General features: G+C 44.1%; 1 protein-coding gene across 5 annotated transcripts in view; it reads right to left on the minus strand.

Annotated features, from left to right (window-relative positions):
* The window catches only part of rbl1 (retinoblastoma-like 1 (p107)), a 140706-nt gene that overhangs the window by 18936 nt on the left and 98063 nt on the right, over window positions 1-23707 (minus strand). For all 5 annotated transcript variants that reach the window (XR_009654522.1, XM_060919182.1, XM_060919180.1 and 2 more), the window contains one exon: window positions 10379-10548. Coding sequence is in view for 4 of the 5 variants with exons in the window: in XM_060919182.1 (XP_060775165.1) it covers window positions 10379-10548 (170 nt within the window). In the remaining variant the exon portion in view is untranslated. The remainder of the gene's footprint in view (window positions 1-10378; window positions 10549-23707) is intronic.

Genomic DNA, 23707 nt, shown 5'->3' on the forward strand with positions numbered 1-23707 from the left:
AGAGGGGTCCACGTAATGACGTAATTATACCAATTGGCTAAGGGCGATGAGGGTCAAGGACATCGTGTGCCAGCAGCACGGTTGAAGCAGGCAGGTGTCAAACTGGGAACTTTTATATCATGATTGGAGTTAATAATACGCAATATCACTGAATAATGTTCCTTACCTCTAACCAGTATATAACATTTTTTTAAATTGTTTTTGATGGTTTCATATATTTTGTAATGATTTCATTTTTATTTTCTAAATATTTATCAACATACCACCATTGTGGCACGGGAGCCTGTGATTGATGGACAGTTGACAAAGGGTGTAAATTGACATTGGTTGTAAATCGTGACATAAAAATCGTAAACACATACGGGATCTACTGATTGGCTGTTCACATGCTGAAGCCAAGTGGAAATGTCCAGCGTCTGTTGCTGTTGTCCAAAGAAAACTACAGCTAAATAATGCCTCCTGCACCTTAAGGTGGCGGAGGCATAAAAAAAAAAAAAAGCTCAACTACCGGATTACTTGGACAATCTTAGTCAGAAAGAAGCGAAGGATAGATATACATGGAAATTAGAGTTTATTAGCAGTTCTGATCCATACAAAATTCCTTGAAATGACTGGAGTGGGGGCGGCACGGTGGTGTAGTGGTTAGCGCTGTCGCCTCACAGCAAGAAGGTCCGGGTTCGAGCCCCGTGGCCGACGAGGGCCTTTCTGTGCGGAGTTTGCATGTTCTCCCCGTGTCCGCGTGGGTTTCCTCTGGGTGCTCCGGTTTCCCCCACAGTCCAAAGACATGCAGGTTAGGTTAACTGGTGACTCTAAATTGACCGTAGGTGTGAATGTGAGTGTGAATGGTTGTCTGTGTGTCAGCCCTGTGATGACCTGGCGACTTGTCCAGGGTGTACCCCACCTTTCGCCCGTAGTCAGCTGGGATAGGCTCCAGCTTGCCTGCGACCCTGTAGAACAGGATAAAGCGGCTAGAGATAATGAGATGAGATGACTGGAGTGACGGTGCAGATTTGTGGCCTAGCGTTAGCATTAGCTACATGTTGGAATCTACTGTACATTCCTTTTCCCAAAGAGTCCCGACACGGAAGAACAGTTTAAAAAAACTACAGAAGCAAGAAAACCTTCTTTGTGTAAAGACTTTTCCCCCCCAACATCAGCTTCTGGGAACAGAATGTTGTGAAAGCCAAAGCATTTACTCTCAAAGGGCTCTGACCTAAACTGTGGGCTAGATGGTATCCCTGCCCCCTCCACGTCTCATCAACCCCAAGGACAGGTAGTTACACAGCTATCTGCACTCTGTCATTTATACAGTGATGCTTATTATTGTTAAAACAATATCTGAAGTGTTATTTGTAAAATATCTTGTTCTAGACTTTCAAACAATATTTTAAGATTTTATTTTAATTTTATCTAATAGCAGATGGTACAATAATTACAAACACTAACAGAATCAGTACGTTTCAGTTGTAGCTATAGTCATATAGTAACTATAATCACTACTGAAATTATTATTACAAGGAACGGTTAATGTTCAGTTCCTTTTTCATTAATTCTCGATTCAAAGGCACAGCCAAGTCACACAGGCTGATCAGTGTGTAACAGAAAATAACAATTTTATCCATAATAGTTTTTCCTGCCTTAGTCGATTTATTTAAATTTTACATGTGTGCAGCTGCCAGCTGTTGTAAAGTTCAGTGTGTGTGTGTGTGTGTGTGTGTGTGTGTGTGTGTAGAACTCATGAACTGTAGGTTAATTTCTACACTCTGGTTTCACGATGACATTTTGCACAGGACTGTGTTCCTTTGATAACAGAAACAAAGCTCCAGCATTATTATAATACTCACTCAAAACTCTCCATAGCTTAATACAGTGGTGCTTGAAAGTTTGTGAACCCTTTAGAATTTTCTATTTTTCTGCATAAATATGACCTAAAACAACATCAGAATTTCACACAAGTCCTAAAAGTAGATAAAGAGAACACAGTTAAACAAATGAGACAAAAATATTATACTTGGTCATTTATTTATTGAGGAAAATGATCCAATATTACATATTTGTGAGTGGCAAAAGTATGTGAACCTCTAGGATTAGCAGTTAATTTAAAGGTGAAATTAGAGTCAGGTGTTTTCAATCAATGGGATGACAATCAGGTGTAAGTGGGCACCCTGTTTTATTTAAAGAACAGGGATCTATCAAAGTCTGATCTTCACAACACATGTTTGTGGAAGTGTATCATGGCACAAACGAAGGAGATTTCTGAGGACCTCAGAAAAAGCATTGTTGATGCTCATCAGGCTGGAAAAGGTTACAAAACCATCTCTAAAAAGTTTAGACTCCACCAATCCACAGTCAGACAGATTGTGTACAAATGGAGGAAATTCAAGACCACTGTTAACCTCCCCAGGAGTGGTCGACCAACAAAGATCAATCCAAGAGCAAGGCATGTAATAGTCGGTGAAGTCACAAAGGACCCCAGCGTAACTTCTAAGCAACTGAAGGCCTCGCTCACATTGGCTAATGTTAATGTTCATGAGTCCACCATCAGGAGAACACTGAACAACATTGGTGTGTATGGCAGGGTTGCAAGGAGAAAGCCACTGCTCTCCAAAAAGAACATTGCTGCTTGTCTGCAGTTTGCTAAGGATCATGCGCACAAGCCAGAAGGCTATTGGAAAAATGTTTTGTGGACGGATGAGACCAAAATAGAACTTTCTGGTTTAAATTAGAAGCATTATGTTTGAAGAAAGGAAAACATTGTATTCCAGCATAAGAACCATATCCCATCTGTGAAACATGGTGGTGGTAGTATCATGGTTTGGGCCTGTTTTGCTGCATCTGGGCCAGGACGGCTTGCCATCATTGATGGAACAATAAATTCTGAATTATACCAGTGAATTCTAAAGGAAAATGTCAGGACATCTGTCTATGAACTGAATCTCAAGAGAAGGTGGGTCATGCAGCAAGACAACGACCTTAAGCACACAAGTTGTTCTACCAAAGAATGGTTAAAGAAGAATAAAAGTTAATGTTTTGGAATGGCCAAGTCAGTCCTGACCTTAATCCAATCGAAATGTTGTGGAAGGACCTGAAGTGAGCAGTTCATGTGAGGAAACACACCAACATCCCAGAGTTGAAGCTGTTCTGTATGGAGGAATGGGCTAAAATTCCTCCAAGCCAGTGTGCAGGACTAATCAACAGTTACCGGAAACATTTAGTTGCAGTTATTGCTGCACAAGGGGGTCACACCAGATACTGAAAGCAAAGGTTCACATACTTTTGCCACTCACAGATATGTAATATTGGATCATTTTCCTCAATAAATAAATGACCAAGAATAATATTTTTGTCTCATTTGTTGAACTGGGTTCTCTTTATCTACTTTTAGGACTTGTGTGAAAATCTGAGGATGTTTTATGCAGAAATCTGATGATATTTATGCAGAAATATAGAAAATTCTAAAGGGTTCACAAACTTTCAAGCACCACCGTATACCCTAAATTATTCATTCCTCTGCTACTATAACTTCTTTCTTTCTGAATGTGTCTGTATATATTGGTGTTATGGTTTTGTGGATTTATGCTGCTTCACCTACAACCCAGATTCCAAAAAAGTTGGGACAAAGTACAAATTGTAAATAAAAACGGAATGCAATAATTTACAAATCTCAAAAACTGATATTATATTCATAATAGAACATAGACAACATATCAAATGTTGACAGTGAGACATTTTGAAATTTCATGCCAAATATTGGCTCATTTGAAATTTCATGACAGCAACACATCTCAAAAAAGTTGGGACAGGGACAATAAGAGGCTGGAAAAGTTAAAGGTGCAAAAAAGGAACAGCTGGAGGACCAAATTGCAACTCATTAGGTCAATTGGCAATAGGTCATTAACATGACTGGGTATAAAAAGAGCATCTTGGAGTGGCAGCAGCTCTCAGAAGTAAAGATGGGAAGAGGATCACCAATCCCCCTAATTCTGCGCCGACAAATAGTGGAGCAATATCAGAAAGGAGTTCAACAGTGTAAAATTGCAAAGAGTTTGAACATATCATCATCTACAGTGCATATCATCAAAAGATTCAGAGAATCTGGAAGAATCTCTGTGCGTAAGGGTCAAGGCCGGAAAACCATACTGGGTGCCCGTGATCTTCGGGCCCTTAGACAGCACTGCATCACATACAGGCATGCTTCTGTATTGGAAATCACAAAATGGGCTCAGGAGTATTTTCAGAGAACATTATCTGTGAACACAATTCACCGTGCCATCCGCCGTTGCCAGCTAAAACTCTATAGTTCAAAGAAGAAGCCGTATCTAAACAAAATGGACGTCTTCTCTGGGCCAAGGCTCATTTAAAATGGACTGTGGCAAAGTGGAAAACTGTTCTGTGGTCAGACGAATCAAAATTTGAAGTTCTTTATGGAAATCAGGGACGCCGTGTCATTCGGACTAAAGAGGAGAAGGACGACCCAAGTTTTCATCAGCGCTCAGTTCAGAAGCCTGCATCTCTGATGGTATGGGGTTGCATTAGTGCATGTGGCATGGGCAGCTTACACATCTGGAAAGACACCATCAATGCTGAAAGGTATATCCAGGTTCTAGAGCAATTATGCTCCCATCCAGACGATGTCTCTTTCAGGGAAGACCTTGCATTTTCCAACATGACAATGCCAAACCACATACTGCATCAATTACAGCATCATGGCTGCGTAGAAGAAGGGTCCGGGTACTGAACTGGCCAGCCTGCAGTCCAGATCTTTCACCCATAGAAAACATTTGGCGCATAATAAAATGGAAGATACGACAAAAAAGACCTAAGACAGTTGAGCAACTAGAATCCTACATTAGACAAGAATGGGTTAACATTCCTATCCCTAAACTTGAGCAACTTGTCTCCTCAGTCCCCAGACGTTTACAGACTGTTGTAAAGAGAAAAGGGGATGTCTCACAGTGGTAAACATGGCCTTGTCCCAACTTTTTTGAGATGTGTTGTTGTCATGAAATTTAAAATCACCTAATTTTTCTCTTTAAATGATACATTTTCTCAGTTTAAACATTTGATATGTCATCTACTTTTTTGGAATCGGGGTTGTATTTAAAAAAAAAAAAATCCACTGCATTCTGCCCTCGCCAAAATAAAATAAAGCTCTGGGCAAGTGGAATTGTTTTTCAGTCAAGTATGTTTTGGGTGCTGCTTGCCCATTGGGCAAGTAAGGCTGGGAGATTTTTTTTGAGGACTGTCAATCAATCAATGTAGCAGAAGAGAGCGATTTGAAATTGTATCTGGTTGGCTCAGATACAATTTGAAAGAGGTTTATAGCATCAAATTGATCTCGGCCTAAATCTGAGGGGTTGATCATATCCCAATTTAGTTCCCCAGCAAGACAAACACAGGGGAGTTGAGGGGCCAGAAATTCGTCATCATCATAGCACGTCCCCTTGGGCAACAACAAAAGCATGCCACGCGCTGTTATCCACCATATCAGAGCATAATTCTACTGTGGATTCAAGACTGGTGTCCCGCTTAAGCTGATCAGTGTATGTCAGGAACTGTCCCCCTCACGAGGCCTGACCATGCTTTGGCTCCCAGAGTACCAATGACTTTGCTGGGAGCTCTTCATGTCTTACGCGGTGGCCAGCTAGTTTAAATCTTCAGGTCCTTATTTTAGAGGAGAACTTTGGAAGGTTTCCATAGATAATTTAATTTCTAATGAAGTCTCTCCATGTTACATTCATGACTATTCACAGCATTCTGATATAGCATTCATCCAGTCTGGCTTCCTGTTCTGTGGTTAGGGTCCAAGCTTCACACCCATACAGTAAGACTGATTTGACTGCAACAACAAACAGGCAATGTTTCAGCTCATCGGACATGGAGGATATTTCCACATCTGCTTCAGGTTATGGTGAACTCACCAGGCTTAGGCCTTTCTGACTCTGATGTCCTTTTCAGATGAACTTGTGTATGACTCAAGATATTTAAAAACAACAATCGAGAGCCAAACCCTCAAGGGTAGATATTGCAAAGTCACCATCTATGTTGTAGGCCATCACCTTGGTTTTCGCCGCATTCAGCCTTAGGCCCACCATATTACACTCGAGCTCAAGACTGCAAAGCAGTTCCTGTGCTTGGAGTACCTCATCTGAGATGAGGGTGATGTCATCTGCGAAGTCAAAGTCAGTCACTTTAACTGGGCCATATAGTAAGGCCGTATGCATCTTCCTTCCCAGAGATTGCCTTTCAAAGGGTGTAGTCCAAGGTGACGATAAACAGATAGGGAGCCAGGGTATCACCTTGTAAGACACCTGCCAGGATTGAGAAGGAATCTGTCTCATTGCCCAGCAACTGGACTTTTGCTGAGGTGATGCTATGTTACTAATAGCCTGAACAATCTTTGCAGGAATACCACAGACCCTGAGTAACTGCATTAGCTTTCCATGATGGACAGAATTGAACGCCATCTTAAAGTCTACAAATATCAGTCAATTTTTTTTTATTCTTCATACCCTCAGTGAAATGTCAGAGAATTTCACTAAGAGCTATTAGTGTGCATGCTGGGGCAGAAAGTGGTCTATAAGATACAGCAATAGAAAGTCAAGATTTTTTGATATTTTAAGTTTTAAAAATAAAAATTCAAATTGCTTGGGGACTGAACTCAATAGAATTACAGAACAATGCAAATGGTCTTTTACAAAGACCACACCACCTCCCTTGGTGGATCTATCCTGACAAAAAAGAAACAAAAACATTGTAACCTGGTATACACCTTTCAAGATATGAGATACAATTCAGAGACCACCAGAACAACAGGATTAGCAGTGTGCGCCCAAGATTTTAAATCATCCAGTTTTGAGTACAAATACTGACCTGGAAAAAAACCCAATGATTTGCATTTATGAAAATCATTAAATAACAGACTGGGTGAACATTGCCAGAGATGAGCAATAAAAGAAGGATTAACACGCATCCAAAAATAATGCTAAAACATTGCATTTGTTTATCATTCACAGGGAGTGTAGCCAAAACTAAAAAGAGGAACTCATGTAGCTGCTGCAATAACGTGTAAGGGTGTAAAGGAAAAAAATTTGTTACACACCAAGTAGGAAGTCCAAAAGTCTTAGTAAGCCAAAAGGAAAAATTGTCCCTGATACCACCACCATGAGAACTGATGATAGATTCTATTGTATTTCCACTGAGAAAGCAGCTTGTATGTGCTGATATATAACAAAGAATAAAGAAGTTTAAAAGCAAGAAAGATGAGGGGAGTTTTAGTAAGCCAGACATATCCAATATAGTAGAGTAAAAAAATGCTTCTGGTATGCAGGTGTATGAGAGCTAGGTGGAGAAAGGAGTACCTGACTTGGATTAACGACTAACCAGCAGACAGGCCACAGAAGGCAGAGCAATAATGGTGATAGAAGTGGCCCATGTTGTAGCTAGCTGAAAAGGCCCAGGTTGAAGCAAGCTGAGAGAACAGGCTAAGGTGGCCTTGGCTGCAACTAGCGGAGAAAGCTGAAGCTGTAACTAACACAGGGAACTAAACTGTAGCAGACTGAAGAGGACCAGGCTGGAGGTAGCAGAGGAAGCCAGGCTGGAGCTAGATGACGAGGCAGCCTACAACAGGTTGAAGAGGTCCAGGTTACACTGGCTAAAAGCCAGAATGTGGCAGGCTAAAAGGTCCAGGTTATAACTAGTATAGAAGGCCAGGCTGTAAAAGGTTGAAGAGGCCCAAACAGCAGCTAGCTTTAGCTGAAGAGGTCAAGCTGTAGTAGGTAAAGAAGTCAAGGCAATAGCTTGAGGATTGATAATTTGAGAAGTTTCAACAACGATAATAAAATTAACTCCCTTTTAGGTTTTTGGAAGAATTTAGAAAAAAAGAATCAGAAGTGCATATCTTTAACCTCCTAAGACCCAAGCTGTTTTTTTTACATGCATTTTTTATTTCTTTTTGCTATTTGGGCTTATTAGAACCTGATTAGAATAAAAACTAAGCATCATCTTTGATAAGATGTACTTTTTGAGAAAAAGTATGTCCACATATGTGGATTCTTGTTCTGAATTTCTAAAAAGTGCTGTCCACGTATGTGGCCGCTAGGCCCTAGGAGGTTAAAGAAAAAAAAAGTAAAGGGATCACAACTCTTGACCAGATAAACAATGTAAAAAACAAAGCAAAATAAATTTCAAAACTCACATGCAGACAAAAACACAGGACTGAGCCGGCAGCCATCTGGGTGATACTTGTGTGTGTGTGTGTGTGTGAGAGAGAGAGAGACTAGGGATCGACCGATATGTTTTTTTCAGGGCCGATACCGATAATTATGGAATTGGGATGCCGATAACCAATATGTGCAACCGATAAATGTAAACATTATAATTCACATTAAATTAAACATAGCACACACTGACCCGGACCTTCATATCCATGAAATGTATGTTTAATTGTAAAATTGAACATGAAATTTTGTGCAGGGAGATGCCAGCAGCATTTGTACAATAAAGTCAAACATTAGTTAGAATAAAATGAGAAATAAAATAATAATATTCACCAATAAAAAAATAAATCACTCCCTACTATATTACAGCTCACCATTTTCAGTGGAAAATAAATGAAAATATACTCTGGATTCTTTTACACTAAGAACTAAGTAAGACTTACCAACTTCAAGTAGTTTTTAAATAACAAATCAAGTGTAGGGAGCTGCCTGCAGCATTTTTAAAAAAGTAAAATCAAACAAAGTAGGCTATCACTCCCTATTATGTAACAACTTGACAAGTAACCATCTACATTCTAATGCTTTTAATGCCCAAGTCTAATATTCCCAATTTAGGAGGATTATATTGTAGTGAAGGAAGCACAGTTGCTCTGCATGTTGTCCACTGAGGTGGTTTCTGTTTTTTGTATAAATTGCCGCGGCTCTGCTCCTTTAAGAGTATATCGCTTTCCAAATCAGAAGCGCTAGCGAGGAGAATCACTTGCGCAAGAATTATAAATACTAGTAGAGTACATTACAGCGCAATGTGAAGTAGCATAAGAACATTTAAGTCAAGAGTTTAATTGATGTATTTCGTTCATATAGCGTTTATCCAAGCAAGTGTACATCCACGACACAATTCATTACTGAGCCCACAACAAGCGTCCTGACAAACTCCCTACAGTATTACATAGCCTACTAGCACCATATCACACCTGGCTTGTTTAAATGTTCAAATAGCGCTTTATAAAGTTACCTAACATATACAAGTGCAATGCGCTTTTTGAGCACGAGTCACGTCATGAAGTTTACCCATCACCATAACAAATAGCCAGTAGGCTTGCGCTAGCCTACAGAGCACAAACACTACGTTTTATTTCATCTTCCCTTGACCATCTCTCTGTATGGCTGTCATTCTACTGTTCGAGTAGAACTACTGACACATTCACAACGTTTCCAGACGGGGATTTAAAAATGACTGCAGCCTACGTTATGCTGGGGACTGCTTACTATGGACAACATTACATGTAGTTTCAGCGAGACTAGTTGGTTGTAGGCTAATTCAAGTGCTTCCTTCCGTAAGCTAAGTTTGCCTGGCTACACAGATGCAAATGGACAATTTTAACTAGTAGATGAAGAATGTAAACATATAATGATGTTGTGCATTTGCAACTTGTGTGTTTGTGACTTATTGCGGCAAAAGCAGTGTGTCCTTACCTTGAAGTGGGATCTGCTTCTGCCCGAGTGCCCATACGGCCGCCTTGAAACAGTTCACAGCGTTTAGCTACGCGTGTTGATTGGCTGTATCCCTTGTGCCGCTTCTGCCCGAGTGCCCGTACGGCCACCTTGAAACAGTTCACAGCGTTTAGCTACGCATGTTGATTGGCTGTATCCCTTGTGCCGCTTCTGCCCGAGTGCCCGTACGGCCGCCTTGAAACAGTTCACAGCGTTTAGCTACGCGTGTTGATTGGCTATATCTCTTGTGCCAAACAAATCAGATGTTGTGGTGGGCGGGACCGTGTTCTTGAACTCAGAGAGGCGAGTGCAGGAAAGGACGTGCAGTGACCGTCGCGTTAGGAATGAAATGGCTGCAAAAAGGCATGTTATCGGCATATCGGTGGAAATTATGGCCGATACCGATAACCCTAAAAATGCAGAATATCGGCCAGGCCGATTATCGGTCGACCCCTATGAGAGACATTATATTGGACTGGGTTTCTGTCTGTTTTCTATTATAATGTATTTGTGTAAATGTCCTAGAGACAACATTCATATATAGTAACTATGCACGACAGAATTGTTATATGGTTATTGGAGAGATAACTGAAAAGAAACATCGGGATTGATCACAACAGAGAAAAGAAACAAATAGCTGATGTCTGTGTTGTACACCATCTCACCTTGCGGAAAAAAAGTGCAAGGGATCCTGCACGGCGTGGTCGGTTGGCTGGCAGTGCATGTACCTCAGAGGCTTTGATTGGGGAGGTGAGCAGCACCTGAGAGGTGAGGGGGCTCAGCTGGTTCGCTTGTACCTGGATTACCGTGATGCTTCCCCTGTCATTCTTCATCACTACAAAGACAGGAATGCTCTCTAATCAGTCACTGCATATGGTAGATTTGCTAATCTATATCTCAATCAATTGAGGAAGGCTTCTAAAACTAACATATAATACATCTAATAAAGTCCAATCAACTCTAAAACAATTAATTTTACAGGAGATTTTGTTTTTGCATTGTATTTTGTATTAATTATTCAGTCCTTGGGTGAAAAGTGTTGAAATGGAGAATTAAAATTGTGTAATTTTGTATTGAATAAATCAACATAGGCAGGCCCAACTGACACATAAGCATGCAAATATTGTATACATGTCACACATACACACCAGGCTTGTAGTACTCAAGTCCAACTTGTGCTATAATTTTAAGGATTCGTGACTCGACTCGGACTCAGACTAGTGCATGAACTGCATTAGGACTCGGAAAATGGAGACAAGGACTTTTTTTCTTTATTTTTTGTAACATGCCATAATTTGACAAGATATTTATATCTACATTAATTTTATACTAATTTCATATAAGAGTGTCACGCCTGCACGCCTTGGCACGCGTATCAGATAGACTCTCAGGCGCACTCTGGACAGTGCGTGCGCCAAGCAGACTCTCTCACATGCACCGTAAACAACTCGCACCTGCACAGGATTAAGGTGCAAACAACGCACCGATATAAAAACTGTGAAAATGCACTTACTTTGCAAAGTATTGAGCTGCGTTGCTGACACATTATTGAGCCTTATTTCCTTGTTTGTTTTCCTGATCCCTGATTTCCTGTTTCTCGTGTTTGATTGTGCCTAGTCTATGAAAGCCTGTTTGTGCCTCACTCGACCTATTGTCTTTCACCATTTTACGATTTTGCCTGCTGTTCTGGATTGTTCACCTGTCTTCACTTGTATTAATAAACATACCTTCTGCACTTGCCGTCTCCCAACCATCTCTGACAGAATACTTCACACTCCCTGACAAAGCAAATGCACCTGTTCATACATCATGTTCAGGAACAAACTAATGTTAATGGGGCTAAACAGCCACCGTCAAATGGTGCGGTTGAAGTCTTGGACTCAACTCGGATCAATAGTACACTCAACTTGAATTTTTTTTAAAAACTTGGGACTTGAACACTGAGGATTCAAGACTGGACTTGGACTCAAGGTTTAGTGACTCGACTACAACACTGATAGATACACACAAACAGCCAGTCAAAAGTCTGGACACACCTTTTAATTCATTGGTTTTCATTTATTTTTATTAACTGAAAACACTTCATATCTTGCAGCATGGTAGTGTAGTGGTTAGCACTGTTGCCTCACAGCAAGAAGGTTCTGGGTTCAAGCCCAGTGGCCTTTCTGTGTGGAGTTTGCATGTTCTCCCCGTGTCTGTGTGGGTTTCCTCCGGGTGCTCCAGTTTCCCCCACAGTCCAAAGACATGCAGGTTAGGCTAATTGGTGGCTCTAAATTGACTGTAGGTGTGAATGTGAATGGTTGCTTGTCTCTACATGTCAGCCCTGTGATGATCTGGCGACTTGTCCAGAGTGTACCCTGCCTTTCGCCCATAGTCAGCTGGGATGGGCTCCAGCTTCCCCGCAACCCTGCACAGGATAAGCGGTTACAGATAATGGATGGACATCACATCTTGGTAATGATGGACTGTTTCTCTTTACTTTGTTGAGTGTTTCTTGATATGATATAGATTACTGTATTTTTATTTACTATTTGATGATCTCAAATGGATTAAGATGGCAAGAAATTCCATTAATTAACTTTTGCCAAGGCACACCTTTTTATCCACAACACACCTGTTTACTGAGAAGCATTCCAGGTGACTACCTCATGAACCTGGGTAAGATAATGCTAATACTGTACAAAGCTGTCATCAAGGTAAACAGTGACTACTTTGAAGAATCTAACATACATATGATGCATATTTAACACTTGTTTACTGCATAATTCCAGATATGTTCCATATGTTATCTCATCATTTTCATGACTTCAGTCTTGTTCTACAATGTAGAAAATAGTCATACAGAACAACCTATAAGTAAGTCTGCCAAAAATTTGATTGGCACTGTATTTGTGCAGAAACACACACATTATTTATATATTTATAGATAGAAAAATAGAGATCGAGAGAGACACAGAGATTGAGAGAGATAAGGACAGACACGAGTGTTTTACTGGGAAAGATGGCACTTGTATTTTTCATACGAATACATCCTGGACCTGAGTGATGTATTTCCCGATACTGACATTACTCCCAGTGCTTTCACACTGACGTGATGCCAGTTGTCAAAATGGTGAACCAGCTCAAACTTTAAATTCTTTTGATTAAATTGCAGGGGTGGGTAGGTGGGTGGGTGGGTGTTTGTGGATGTATCCATATAATAAAAAGAACATTACACAGTTGCGCAAAAATACAGGGCTCAACATCAGCACGAGTCTGACTGTCTGGAACAACGAAATGTTTGGTCAGGACAAGTCAAATCCGCATTTGCTTGTTCGACAGGACAAGTTTAATTATTCCCAACTCTCCCGGAAGTCTCCTGCATATTGATAGTGCCTCTCTGACGCCTGCAAATTAGATACAATATCCCAGGATCTAGAGCGAGAGAAAAAAAAAAGTCCTGATTGCTCTGTCTTGTTCAGTCAACCAATCAGTATTCTGTGTGGGCAGGCTTTACATCTCTCCTGGACCGAGAGTCCATCAGTTCAGTGTATCCAGGAGTATCATGACAGAGTGCCATGCCCCCAATAAGATATGATGAGATTGGATGGTGTGAGCATGTAAATGTTGCTCATAATTCTTTGTCTGGTGCACTGTGTGTGTGTGTGTGTGTTAGTTAATAGGGAATTGATGAACTGTCCAAACATCAGATCAAAGGTCATTTATTAAATAAATGGGTTTCTTTTTGTTCCAATAATTCCTATATGGTCGTTCTGGTGGTGGTGGTGAACACTTGATGAATCAGATTTATTATTAGTAGGCGACACGAAATTTGCCTGCTTCATTTGCACAAACCTCACCCACTGTCTCTTTAGATTAGTGTAATTTGTCGGAAATTCGTGAACTGAAGGTCCTGTTGTATATGGATTTGAACATCCAAACACAATGCAGCACTTTCACATTGTTATTTTTGTAAGATTCCAACAACAATATCCAATTTCAGCAAGTAAACAAGCACGGAGTCAGATGAACCGAAATGACCCAAGATAATCGGGGTTCCATGTGTGACATCATACGAGATAAGCCCTGGGGCAAGGCTGCCTTTTTCCGGGATCCAGACGCTGCGATTTATCGATAGTTTTGTGTTTGATAATAAAATAACAATTAATATTATTTTCCCCCCTGCTTTATTCATTCATTTTGGTTGTTACTATCTCATCTCATTATCTCTAGCCGCTTTATCCTATTCTACAGGGTCGAAGGCAAGCTGGAGCCTATCCCAGCTGACTACGGGCGAAAGGCAGGGTACACCCTGGACAAGTCGCCAGGTCATCACAGGACTGACACAGACAACCATTCACACTCACATTAGAGGTCTGCGTGGGTCGGATTTTTCAGTCCCGCTCCCGCCCGCATTGTGCAGTCCCCCTCCCGCCTGCAAAGAATTATGATTTTCAGTCCCGCTCCCGCCTGCCACATTTTGTCCCGCCCCCGCCCGCAAATCCCGCATGATGCAGACGTCCGCGTTATTTCTCAGTAAAGTTCTTGTCTTGACACAGCGTGATGGTGCCACGCCCCCTACTTTGAGTGGATTTGAGCATAAATATCTACAGCTCACGTTTGTTATTGTTTACCTTGTTTTTGAATTCAGCATGTAGTATCTCTAATAATAATAATTAGTGCTGTCAAACGATTAAAATATTTAATCGCAAATCACACATTTTTATCACATGAGAAACCATTGTAATTCTCTGATCAGCATAAAAAAGTGAATGGGCTTGTTTTGTACCAATGTGTGTTTTTTTTTTTGTTTTTTTTATTGCAAAGCAGAGCTAGTAAAAGAAATGAATTGATTTACTGCTTGCGTTAGTCTACAACTTTAATCAGAGAGACATGTTACACAGTGACGGTAGGCTTGACTCAATGCTATCCCAGAAATCCTTCCTGTAATATGCAAATTTGGCCGCCTCTGATTGGACAGCCAAATTTGCATATTACAGGAAGGATTTCTGGGATAGCATTGAGTCAAGCCTACCGTCACTGTGTAATCTGTTTCTCTGATTAAAGTTGTAGACTAACGCAACAAGTAAATCAATTCACTCATGATTCTCTTGCTAGCTGGGTGTGAACTGCGAGTCATTAGAGTGATCAATGGCAAGTTTAAGATGCCGTTTCTCACTCAATCTGGCAATCTGACTGTGGCAGCGGGGGCGTGGTCAAGCGCCGGTCTGTGACAGGAGGGCGGAGTCAGGGAAGGTAAGTGGCAGAATCACTACACCTGAAAGCAATTAACCTGTGTTTGTGTGCCTTCCCAGTGACCGCGCCCTATATCAGGAGAGAGAGCGAGAGCGGAAGGAGCTCATCCCTGGACGAGACGCTGATGTGTGTGTGTCTCTGTGCGTCCAACATGTATTGTTAGACTGAAAAGTGTGGCAATAAAAGCCTTGTTTACACCTGATCTCTGTCCTGCTGTCCTCTGTGCTCCACCCACCCACAGGGAAATTACTACAGTGGTGCTGAAACCTGGGACAGTGGAGCACCAAACCAGCAGCCCCATGGAATCCTCCCCGTTCGCCGATCTGGTCCACGCCCTCGCCACGGCTCAGCAAAGCCAGCACCAGGCGCTCGTCACACTCCGAAAGGAACAAGAGCGGCGCTTCAAAGCCCTGGTGCTGGCCCAGCAGGAAGATCGCGAGGCATTCCGGCATCTCCTCGCGTCGGCGGGGTCCACCAGCGCTCCGGCCGCGGGCCCGTCTCCCCTCACTGTCACCAAGATGGGCCCGCAGGACGACCCCGAGGCCTTCATCACGTTGTTTGAACAGGTCGCCGAAGCCTCGGGGTGGCCGATGGAGCAGCGTGCGGCGCGCCTCCTCCCCCTGCTAACGGGAGAGGCACAGCTGGCCGCGCTACAGCTCCCCGCCGACCGCCGGCTGGCCTACGCGGACCTCCGCCGGGCCGTCCTCCAGCGCGTGGAGCGCACACCGGAACAACAGTGCCAGCGCTTCCGCGCGCTGCGACTGGAGGAAGTCAGCCGACCGTTCGCGTTCAGCCAGCAGCTCCGGGACGCCTGCTGGCGGTGGTTGAGGGCCAACGATCGCGACGCCGAGGGAATCGTCGACCAGGTGGTGCTGGAACAGTTCAGCGCCCGCTTACCAGCCGGAACTGCGGAGTGGGTCCAGTGCCACCGCCCGGTGTCGCTGGATCAGGCAGTCGAGCTGGTGGAGGATCATCTGGCGGCTGTCCCGGCAGCAGGACAGCAGATGGCATCTTCGCTTCTCTCCTCTTCTCTCTCTCCCCCTCCTCCTGTGTCCCGTCCTCGCCCCATTCCCCCACCGCGGAGGCGGGGGCCGGCACCACCCCAGCCGGCCCGCCGCACCCGTGGTGCCCTCCCGTTTCTCCCTTCTGTGTCTGTCTCTCCCCCACCTCAGGTGAGTGAGCCCCAGATCACCGGTGCAGAGGGAAAGCCCGGGCCGGTTTGCTGGCGCTGCGGGGAGCCGGGCCACCTTCAACAGCAGTGCACAGCAATGGAAGTGGTTCGGATCCCCGACGCGCCAGAGGCCGCCCTCGATCGGGCCGGAGCGTATCGCATACCGGTGAGTATCCAAGGGGCTACATATCAGGCGTTGGTGGATTCTGGTTGTAATCAGACCTCAATTCGCCAAAGCCTGGTTCAAAACGAGGCATTGGGGGGAGCACAAGGGGTGAAGGTGTTGTGTGTGCACGGGGATGTTCACTGCTACCCTTTGGTGTCGGTCCACATTATTTTCAGAGGGGAAAAATTTATAGTGAAGGCGGCGGTTAATCCTCGCCTTACCCACTTTTTAATTTTGGGGACTGATTGGCCGGGATTTCGGGGTTTAATGACACGCCTAGTAGAGAGTGGGTCCTGCCAGTTGACAGGGGGAGGTCCTGGTGTCGCTTTGACGGGAGCAGCTGTCACAGAGCCGTCTACGTCATCTCCGCGTCAGAGTGAGGAGCCGCCGGCTCCTCCTCTCTCTATTGGGGAATCCCTCGTGGATTTCCCATTAGAGCAGTCGCGAGACGAGACTCTGCGGCATGCGTTTGACCAAGTGAGAGTAATCGATGGTCAAACACTCCAGCCGAACGCCACCCCGACCTTCCCCTACTTCGCGATTATGAAGGATAGATTATACCGAGTGACGCAGGACACTCAAACTAAAGAGCGAGTCACGCAGCTTTTAATTCCGAAGAGCCGCCGGGAATTGGTATTCCAGGTGGCTCACTTTAATCCCATGGCTGGACACTTGGGGCAGGATAAAACACTAGCCCGAATAATGGCCCGATTCTATTGGCCGGGGATTCGCGGCGATGTCCGTAGGTGGTGTACGGCATGCCGCGAATGCCAGTTAGTAAACCCAGCGGCCATTCCAAAAGCGCCTTTGCGCCCTCTACCGTTAATCGAGACCCCGTGTGAGAGAATTGGGATGGATCTCGTCGGGCCATTAGACTGGTCAGCACGAGGGTACCACTTTATATTAGTTCTGGTGGACTATGCAACGCGATACCCGGAAGCAGTGCCTCTGCGCAATATCTCAGCACGCAGTATTGCAGAGGCACTCTTCCGCGTCATCTCCCGAGTTGGAATCCCGAAAGAGATTCTGACTGATCAAGGCACTACGTTTATGTCACGAACACTGCGCGAACTGTATGGGTTATTGGGGATTAAGCCGATCCGCACCAGCGTGTATCACCCACAAACGGACGGTTTAGTGGAACGATTCAACCGCACCCTCAAAAATATTAAGAAATTCCTAAGTGAGGACGCACGTAATTGGGATAAGTGGCTCGAACCCTTGCTGTTCTTAGTGCGAGAGGTCCCCCAAGCCTCCACGGGGTTCTCCCCGTTCGAATTATTATATGGGTGTAAGCCGTGCGGCATCCTGGACGTGCTGCAGGAAAATTGGGAGGAGGGACCTTCACAAAGTAAGAACGAAATTCAGTACGTTATGGACCTGCGCGCAAAACTCCACACGCTCACCCACCTAACTCAGGAGAATCTGCGGCAGGCCCAGGAACGGCAAGCCCGCCTGTACAACAAGGGTACGCACCTTAGAGAGTTCACACCGGGAAATAAGGTACTCGTACTGTTGCCCACGTCGAGCTCCAAATTGATCGCCAAGTGGCAAGGACCCTTTGAGGTCACACGGCGAGTCGGGGACGTCGACTATGAGGTGAGGCGAACAGACAGGGGTGGGGCGCTACAGATTTACCACCTCAATCTGCTTAAACTCTGGAACGAGGAGGTCCCCGTGGCGTTGGTGTCGGTCGTTCCGGAGAAGGCGGAGCTGGGGCCGGAGGTTCAAAAAGGGACATTGGCATCACATACCTCTCCGGTCCCCTGTGGAGACCACCTCTCCCCGACCCAACTCACGGAGGTCGCCCAGTTGCAGACCGAGTTTTCAGATGTGTTCTCGCCCCTGCCCGGTCGCACTAACCTCATAGAGCACCACATAGAGACGCCCCCGGGGGTGATAGTGCGTAGCCGCCCTTACAGGCTACCCGAACACAAAAAAAAGGTGGTTCGGGAAGAACTTCAGGCCATGCTCGAAATGGGCATCGTCGAGGAGTCCCACAGTGACTGGAGCAGCCCGGTGGTCTTGGTACCCAAGGCCGACGGGTCGGTCCGGTTCTGTGTGGACTACAGAAAAGTCAACGCGGTGTCTAAATTCGACGTGTACCCAATGCCTCGTATTGATGAGTTGCTCGATCGACTCGGCACTGCTCGCTTTTATTCGACGCTGGATTTGACGAAGGGATATTGGCAGATCCCCTTGACTCCACTATCCCGAGAAAAAACGGCCTTTTCCACACCGTTTAGTTTACACCAATTCGTCACCCTTCCGTTTGGGCTGTTTGGGGCGCCCGCGACGTTTCAGCGGCTGATGGACAGAGTCCTCCGCCCTCACGCCACTTATGCGGCAGCGTATTTAGATGACATCATCTATAGTAATGACTGGCAGCGGCACCTCGAACATCTGAGGGCCGTCCTTAGGTCGCTGAGGCGAGCGGGGCTCACAGCCAACCCAAAGAAGTGTGCGATTGGGCGGGTGGAAGTACGGTATCTGGGCTTCCACTTGGGCAACGGGCAGGTGCGTCCCCAAATTAATAAGACGGCAGCAATTGCGGCCTGCCCGAGGCCCAAGACCAAAAAGGGGGTGAGACATTTCCTGGGGCTGGCTGGCTATTATCGTAGGTTTATACCTAATTATTCGGACGTCACCAGCCCGCTGACTGATCTCACTAAAAAGGGGGCACCAGATCCGGTCCAGTGGACGGAGCAGTGCCAGCGGGCTCTCTCAGAGGTAAAGGCTGCATTATGTGGGGGGCCAGTTCTACACTTCCCTGACTTTTCTCTCCCCTTTATGTTGCAGACCGATGCGTCGGACAGAGGGCTGGGGGCGGTTTTGTCCCAGCAGGTGGAGGGGGAGGACTGCCCTGTCCTGTATATCAGCAGGAAGCTGTCGGTGCGTGAGGGGCGCTAAAGCACCATAGAGAAAGAGTGTTTGGCCATCAAGTGGGCGGTCCTCGCCCTCCGGTACTACCTGCTGGGGCGCCCTTTCACCCTCTGTTCGGACCACGCGCCCCTCCAGTAGCTCCACCGCATGAAAGATGCCAACGCGCGGATCACCCGTTGGTATCTGGCGCTCCAACCCTTTAATTTCAAGGTGGTCGGCCTGAGTCGGGCGGTGGGGGTATGTGGCAGCGGGGGCGTGGTCAAGCGCCGGTCTGTGACAGGAGGGCGGAGACTGAAAAGTGTGGCAATAAAAGCCTTGTTTACACCTGATCTCTGTCCTGCCATCCTCTGTGCTCCACCCACCCACAGGGAAATTACTACACTGACTTTCTCTGCAAATTTAGGCATCTTAAAATGTTTTTATTAATGCCAAATAAAATATCCAGCACAAATTATATATGATAGACATAAATTAATAATTTATAAATTTTATTTCAAGCACGTTTTTAGTTAGCGGGACTGCAGCTCATCACCGCGCCCACCCGTGCCGCATATGTGCACTCCCGCTCCCGCCCGCGCGCACATATGTGCACTTCCGGTCCCGCCCGCGCCCGCAATGAGCTTTCAAAATTTGTCCCGCGCCGCACTGCTTTGCGGCGGGTCCCGCGAGTCCCGCGGGACTCCCGCGGGAGTGCAGGGCTCTAACTCACATTTCACACCTATGGTCAATTTAGAGTCACCAGTTAACCTAACCTGCATGTCTTTGGACTGTGGGAGAAACCGGAGCACCCGGAGGAAACCCACGCGGACACGGGGAGAACATGCAAACTCCACACAGAAAGGCCCTCGCCGGCCACGGGGCTTGAACCCGAACCTTCTTACTGTGAGGCGACAGCACTAACCACTACACCACCGTGCCGCCTTGGTTGTTACTAATGATCCATATTTGTTTTAAAGCATTACATACACATTAAATTTGCAAATCAAATATAAAAAATATGAGGTAAATAATAGTAATTAAGCAATTTACATAAATAGTATACGTAGTCTACATATTTTGTCACGTTTTCTGCATACAAGCCAATCTAATCTGGTTTAAAGACTAGAGAAAAATTACTCAAAGTATTACATATAGCCACCCCAAATAATATAGTAATGATAGCTTATGCCTTTATATCTTTTGAGGACCAAATCTTTTAGGGGTTGTTGAAAATCACAAAAATTAATAGTAATTATTCCACAGTTACATCAATAAAGTTCCAACAAAACTAGTTCAATCCCCTCAGTGATCCAGCCACGCTACTGTTCACGAAATTCCGGGGAAGCCGAGTACAGCAGGTGCGTGTGTAAAAATAACCACACTGTAATATCTAATTATAGATTATTAGACTTTGAATTCATCAAAATCAGAGAAATGGCAATCAAATACCTCAATAAAATAAAAATATATGGGGAATCTTCATTTCATTCAGACATTCACTGCATTTTTCTTTATATGGTACACATTAACCATCACAAATGTCGTAAAATATTTTGTGGGAATTTTATGACAGGGCTGAACTCACTTACGGTTTGTTTTCATTCACAACGTGATTCTATCACCCTTACCGTGTCCAACTTGTTTTCTTTTGGTTTCATTTCTTTAAATTAATTTATACTTCAACTTTTACTGGATTAATCAAAATGTAACTTTATTTCCTGCAGAAGCTTTGGATTTGGGTGAGTCTAACGCTTAAAACTCAGATCAGGTAATGGGTTATAACACATGCACCATAATGGGGCATTGGATAATTTGTTTATTGTTACAGTTAAAGTTTGAGTTTTATTGAAAAATTATAAATCATTATGCTTTAATGATTAACATAACTATGCCTGCTTTTTGAGAAAGGTTGTTAATCACTGTCCTTTCACTGAATTAGTAAATACATAGCAATACAAAGGTTATGATCAGGACAAGTGAAAAATCTTGCTGCTTGTCCAACTGGACAAGTGGATTAAAAAGTTAATGTCAAGCTCTGAGATATGAAGTTTATCTTCTCGTGTTGAAAAATATTTCACCCGTTCATCCTGCTCACTTGTGAAATATATTCACTACTCAAAGATAAACTTCATACCTTTGCACAACTGTGTAACATCCTCTGTGTATATACACAAATTTTTATTTAATTTTATATATAAATGGGCGGGCGGCACGGTGGTGTAGTGGTTAGCACTGTCGCCTCACAGCAAGAAGGTCCAGGTTCGAGCCACGTGGCTGTCGAGGGCCTTTCTGTGCGGGGTTTGCATGTTCTCCCCGTATCCGCGTGGGTTTCCTCCGGGTGCTCCGGTTTCCCCCACAGTCCAAAGACATGCAGGTTAGGTTAACTGGTGACTCTAAATTGACCGTAGGTGTGAATGAGTGTGTGAATGGTTGTCTGTGTCTATGTGTCAGCCCTGTGATGACCTGGCGACTTGTCCAGGGTGTACCCCGCCTCTCGCCCGTAGTCAGCTGGGATAGGCTCCAGCTTGCCTGCGACCCTGTAGAACAGGATAAAGCGGCTAGAGATAATGAGATGAGATGTAAATGGGCAGGTGGTGTAGTGCTTAGCACTGTTGCCTCACAAGTAGGTTCCAGGTTCGAACCCCACAGCTGACAGGGGCCTTTCTGTATGGAGTTTACATGTTCTCCCCGTGTCTGCATGGGTTTCCTCCGGGTGCTCCGGATTCCCCCATAGTTCAAAAACACACAGATTAGGTAAAAATACCCAGCCACTGGGGTTGTATAAGACAGTGCATACTTAGTTCCCAGGTAGACTGGGGAAGGTTGCATCAGGAAGGGCATCCGGTGTAAAACCTATGCCAAATCAAATCTGCTGGACAGATCGGCTGTGGCAATCCCTAAGGGGAGCAGCTGATAGAAGACGACATGCATGCACACACATGAGAGAGAATATTACACGGTAGTACACAGTAGTACAATTTGTTCGAGTGGTGAATATATTTCATGAATGAGCGGGACGAACAAATGAAATTTTTTTCCCAACACGAGAAGATAAACTTCATATCTTAATGCCACTGTGTAATATTTTTATTATATAGACACGTCGACAAAAAAAATGCAAGTTAATCAAGAGAATTTTAATTTTGAACCGGTTCACCATTTTGACAAACCACATCAAGTCAACAGGAAAAACATTGGGAGTGACGTCATCGGAGTGAGGATATCGGAAAACATATCAATCGGGTCCAGGATGCATTTCATAGGAAAAATACGAATTTTTCAACACGAGAAGATAAACTTCACATCTTCAAGCTAACATGTAATTTTCTTATTATACAGACACATTCACAAACAAAGACTATGCAAGTTAATCAAAACAATTTATCGATAGCCTCACTAGTGAGGATGTTACTCAATACACACACATCAGTGGCAAACCATTACTATTAGAGCTGGAATTTCAGTTCAACCAAAACTTATCCAGACACACCAAAAAAAAAAAAAGCAACAGGGCAAAGGATTTTGCAAGGGATTAGCAGCAGGCTGCCAGGTAGCGCCATTGTGTGTCTCTGTCAACGCTGATTTTAAAAGTAACTGAGTAAATTACATAGGGAAATGAATCCTTAAGTATGAGTGAAAAATACTGTGGCGAGTGTGCATGGAAGAAAAGTCTGGAGACTAAAATCTTCACTTTTTGGTGGTTAACCTGTGCTACTTGCTCTGGATAGCACTGTTTTGACAGCTTTATGAGCATTCATTAACACTAGTGATGAATGCTACATCTGCTGGAAGACCCCTAACTATCATACCCCTTCCATTCACTGTGGTCGGCTACAAACAAAGCTTAATACTATTTGCAGGCATATGAACATAAATGCACAACATAACTGCAATAACAGAAGGTGTTTTACTCATGGGGAAGCCATGGCCTAATGGTTAGAGAAGCAGCTATGGGACCAAAAGGTCACCAGTTCAATTCCCTGGCTCAGCAGGAATGAAGTGCCCTTGAGCAAGGCACCTAACCCCTAACAGTTCCCCAGGATGCTCTGGACATGTTGTATGTCACTCTGGATATAGAGATGAAAGTGGAGCAAAGAAAAAAATCCTGAACTTTTGAAAGTCAAACTAAGATTAGGGGGGGTCGGGGGCAACGTCCCCCGAAAAAATTTTAATAACACGCAAAACCCTGCATTCTAGTGCATTTTAGTACTTATTTTCACTAAAACAAGTTATAACTTTTAAGCCTTTTTCTTTCATGTACATTAATGATTAACATGTCAAAAATATCAAATTTAATTCTCCTAGTTAATGAGTAATTTTCAGGAGTGCATTTAGAAAACGCGGTGACTTTCCTGGCTACACAGTTCATTACTTTGAAAAAAATCAGACAGTTGAAGGTAAACTCAGCAAAATCCCAAAACAGTACTGTTAAAAAGTAAAGGTCTGTTAGATTTTCTAAAGCTTTCAGGTTTCAATGTTGGGGACATTGAGCCTTATTTATCAATCTTTTAGTAGAGTTGTGCGTTTGCATAAGCTAAATTGAACTAAAAATTTCCAGTT

This window comes from Neoarius graeffei, chromosome 4 (genome assembly GCF_027579695.1).
Source record: "Neoarius graeffei isolate fNeoGra1 chromosome 4, fNeoGra1.pri, whole genome shotgun sequence".
In the NCBI taxonomy this organism is placed as follows: domain Eukaryota; kingdom Metazoa; phylum Chordata; class Actinopteri; order Siluriformes; family Ariidae; genus Neoarius; species Neoarius graeffei.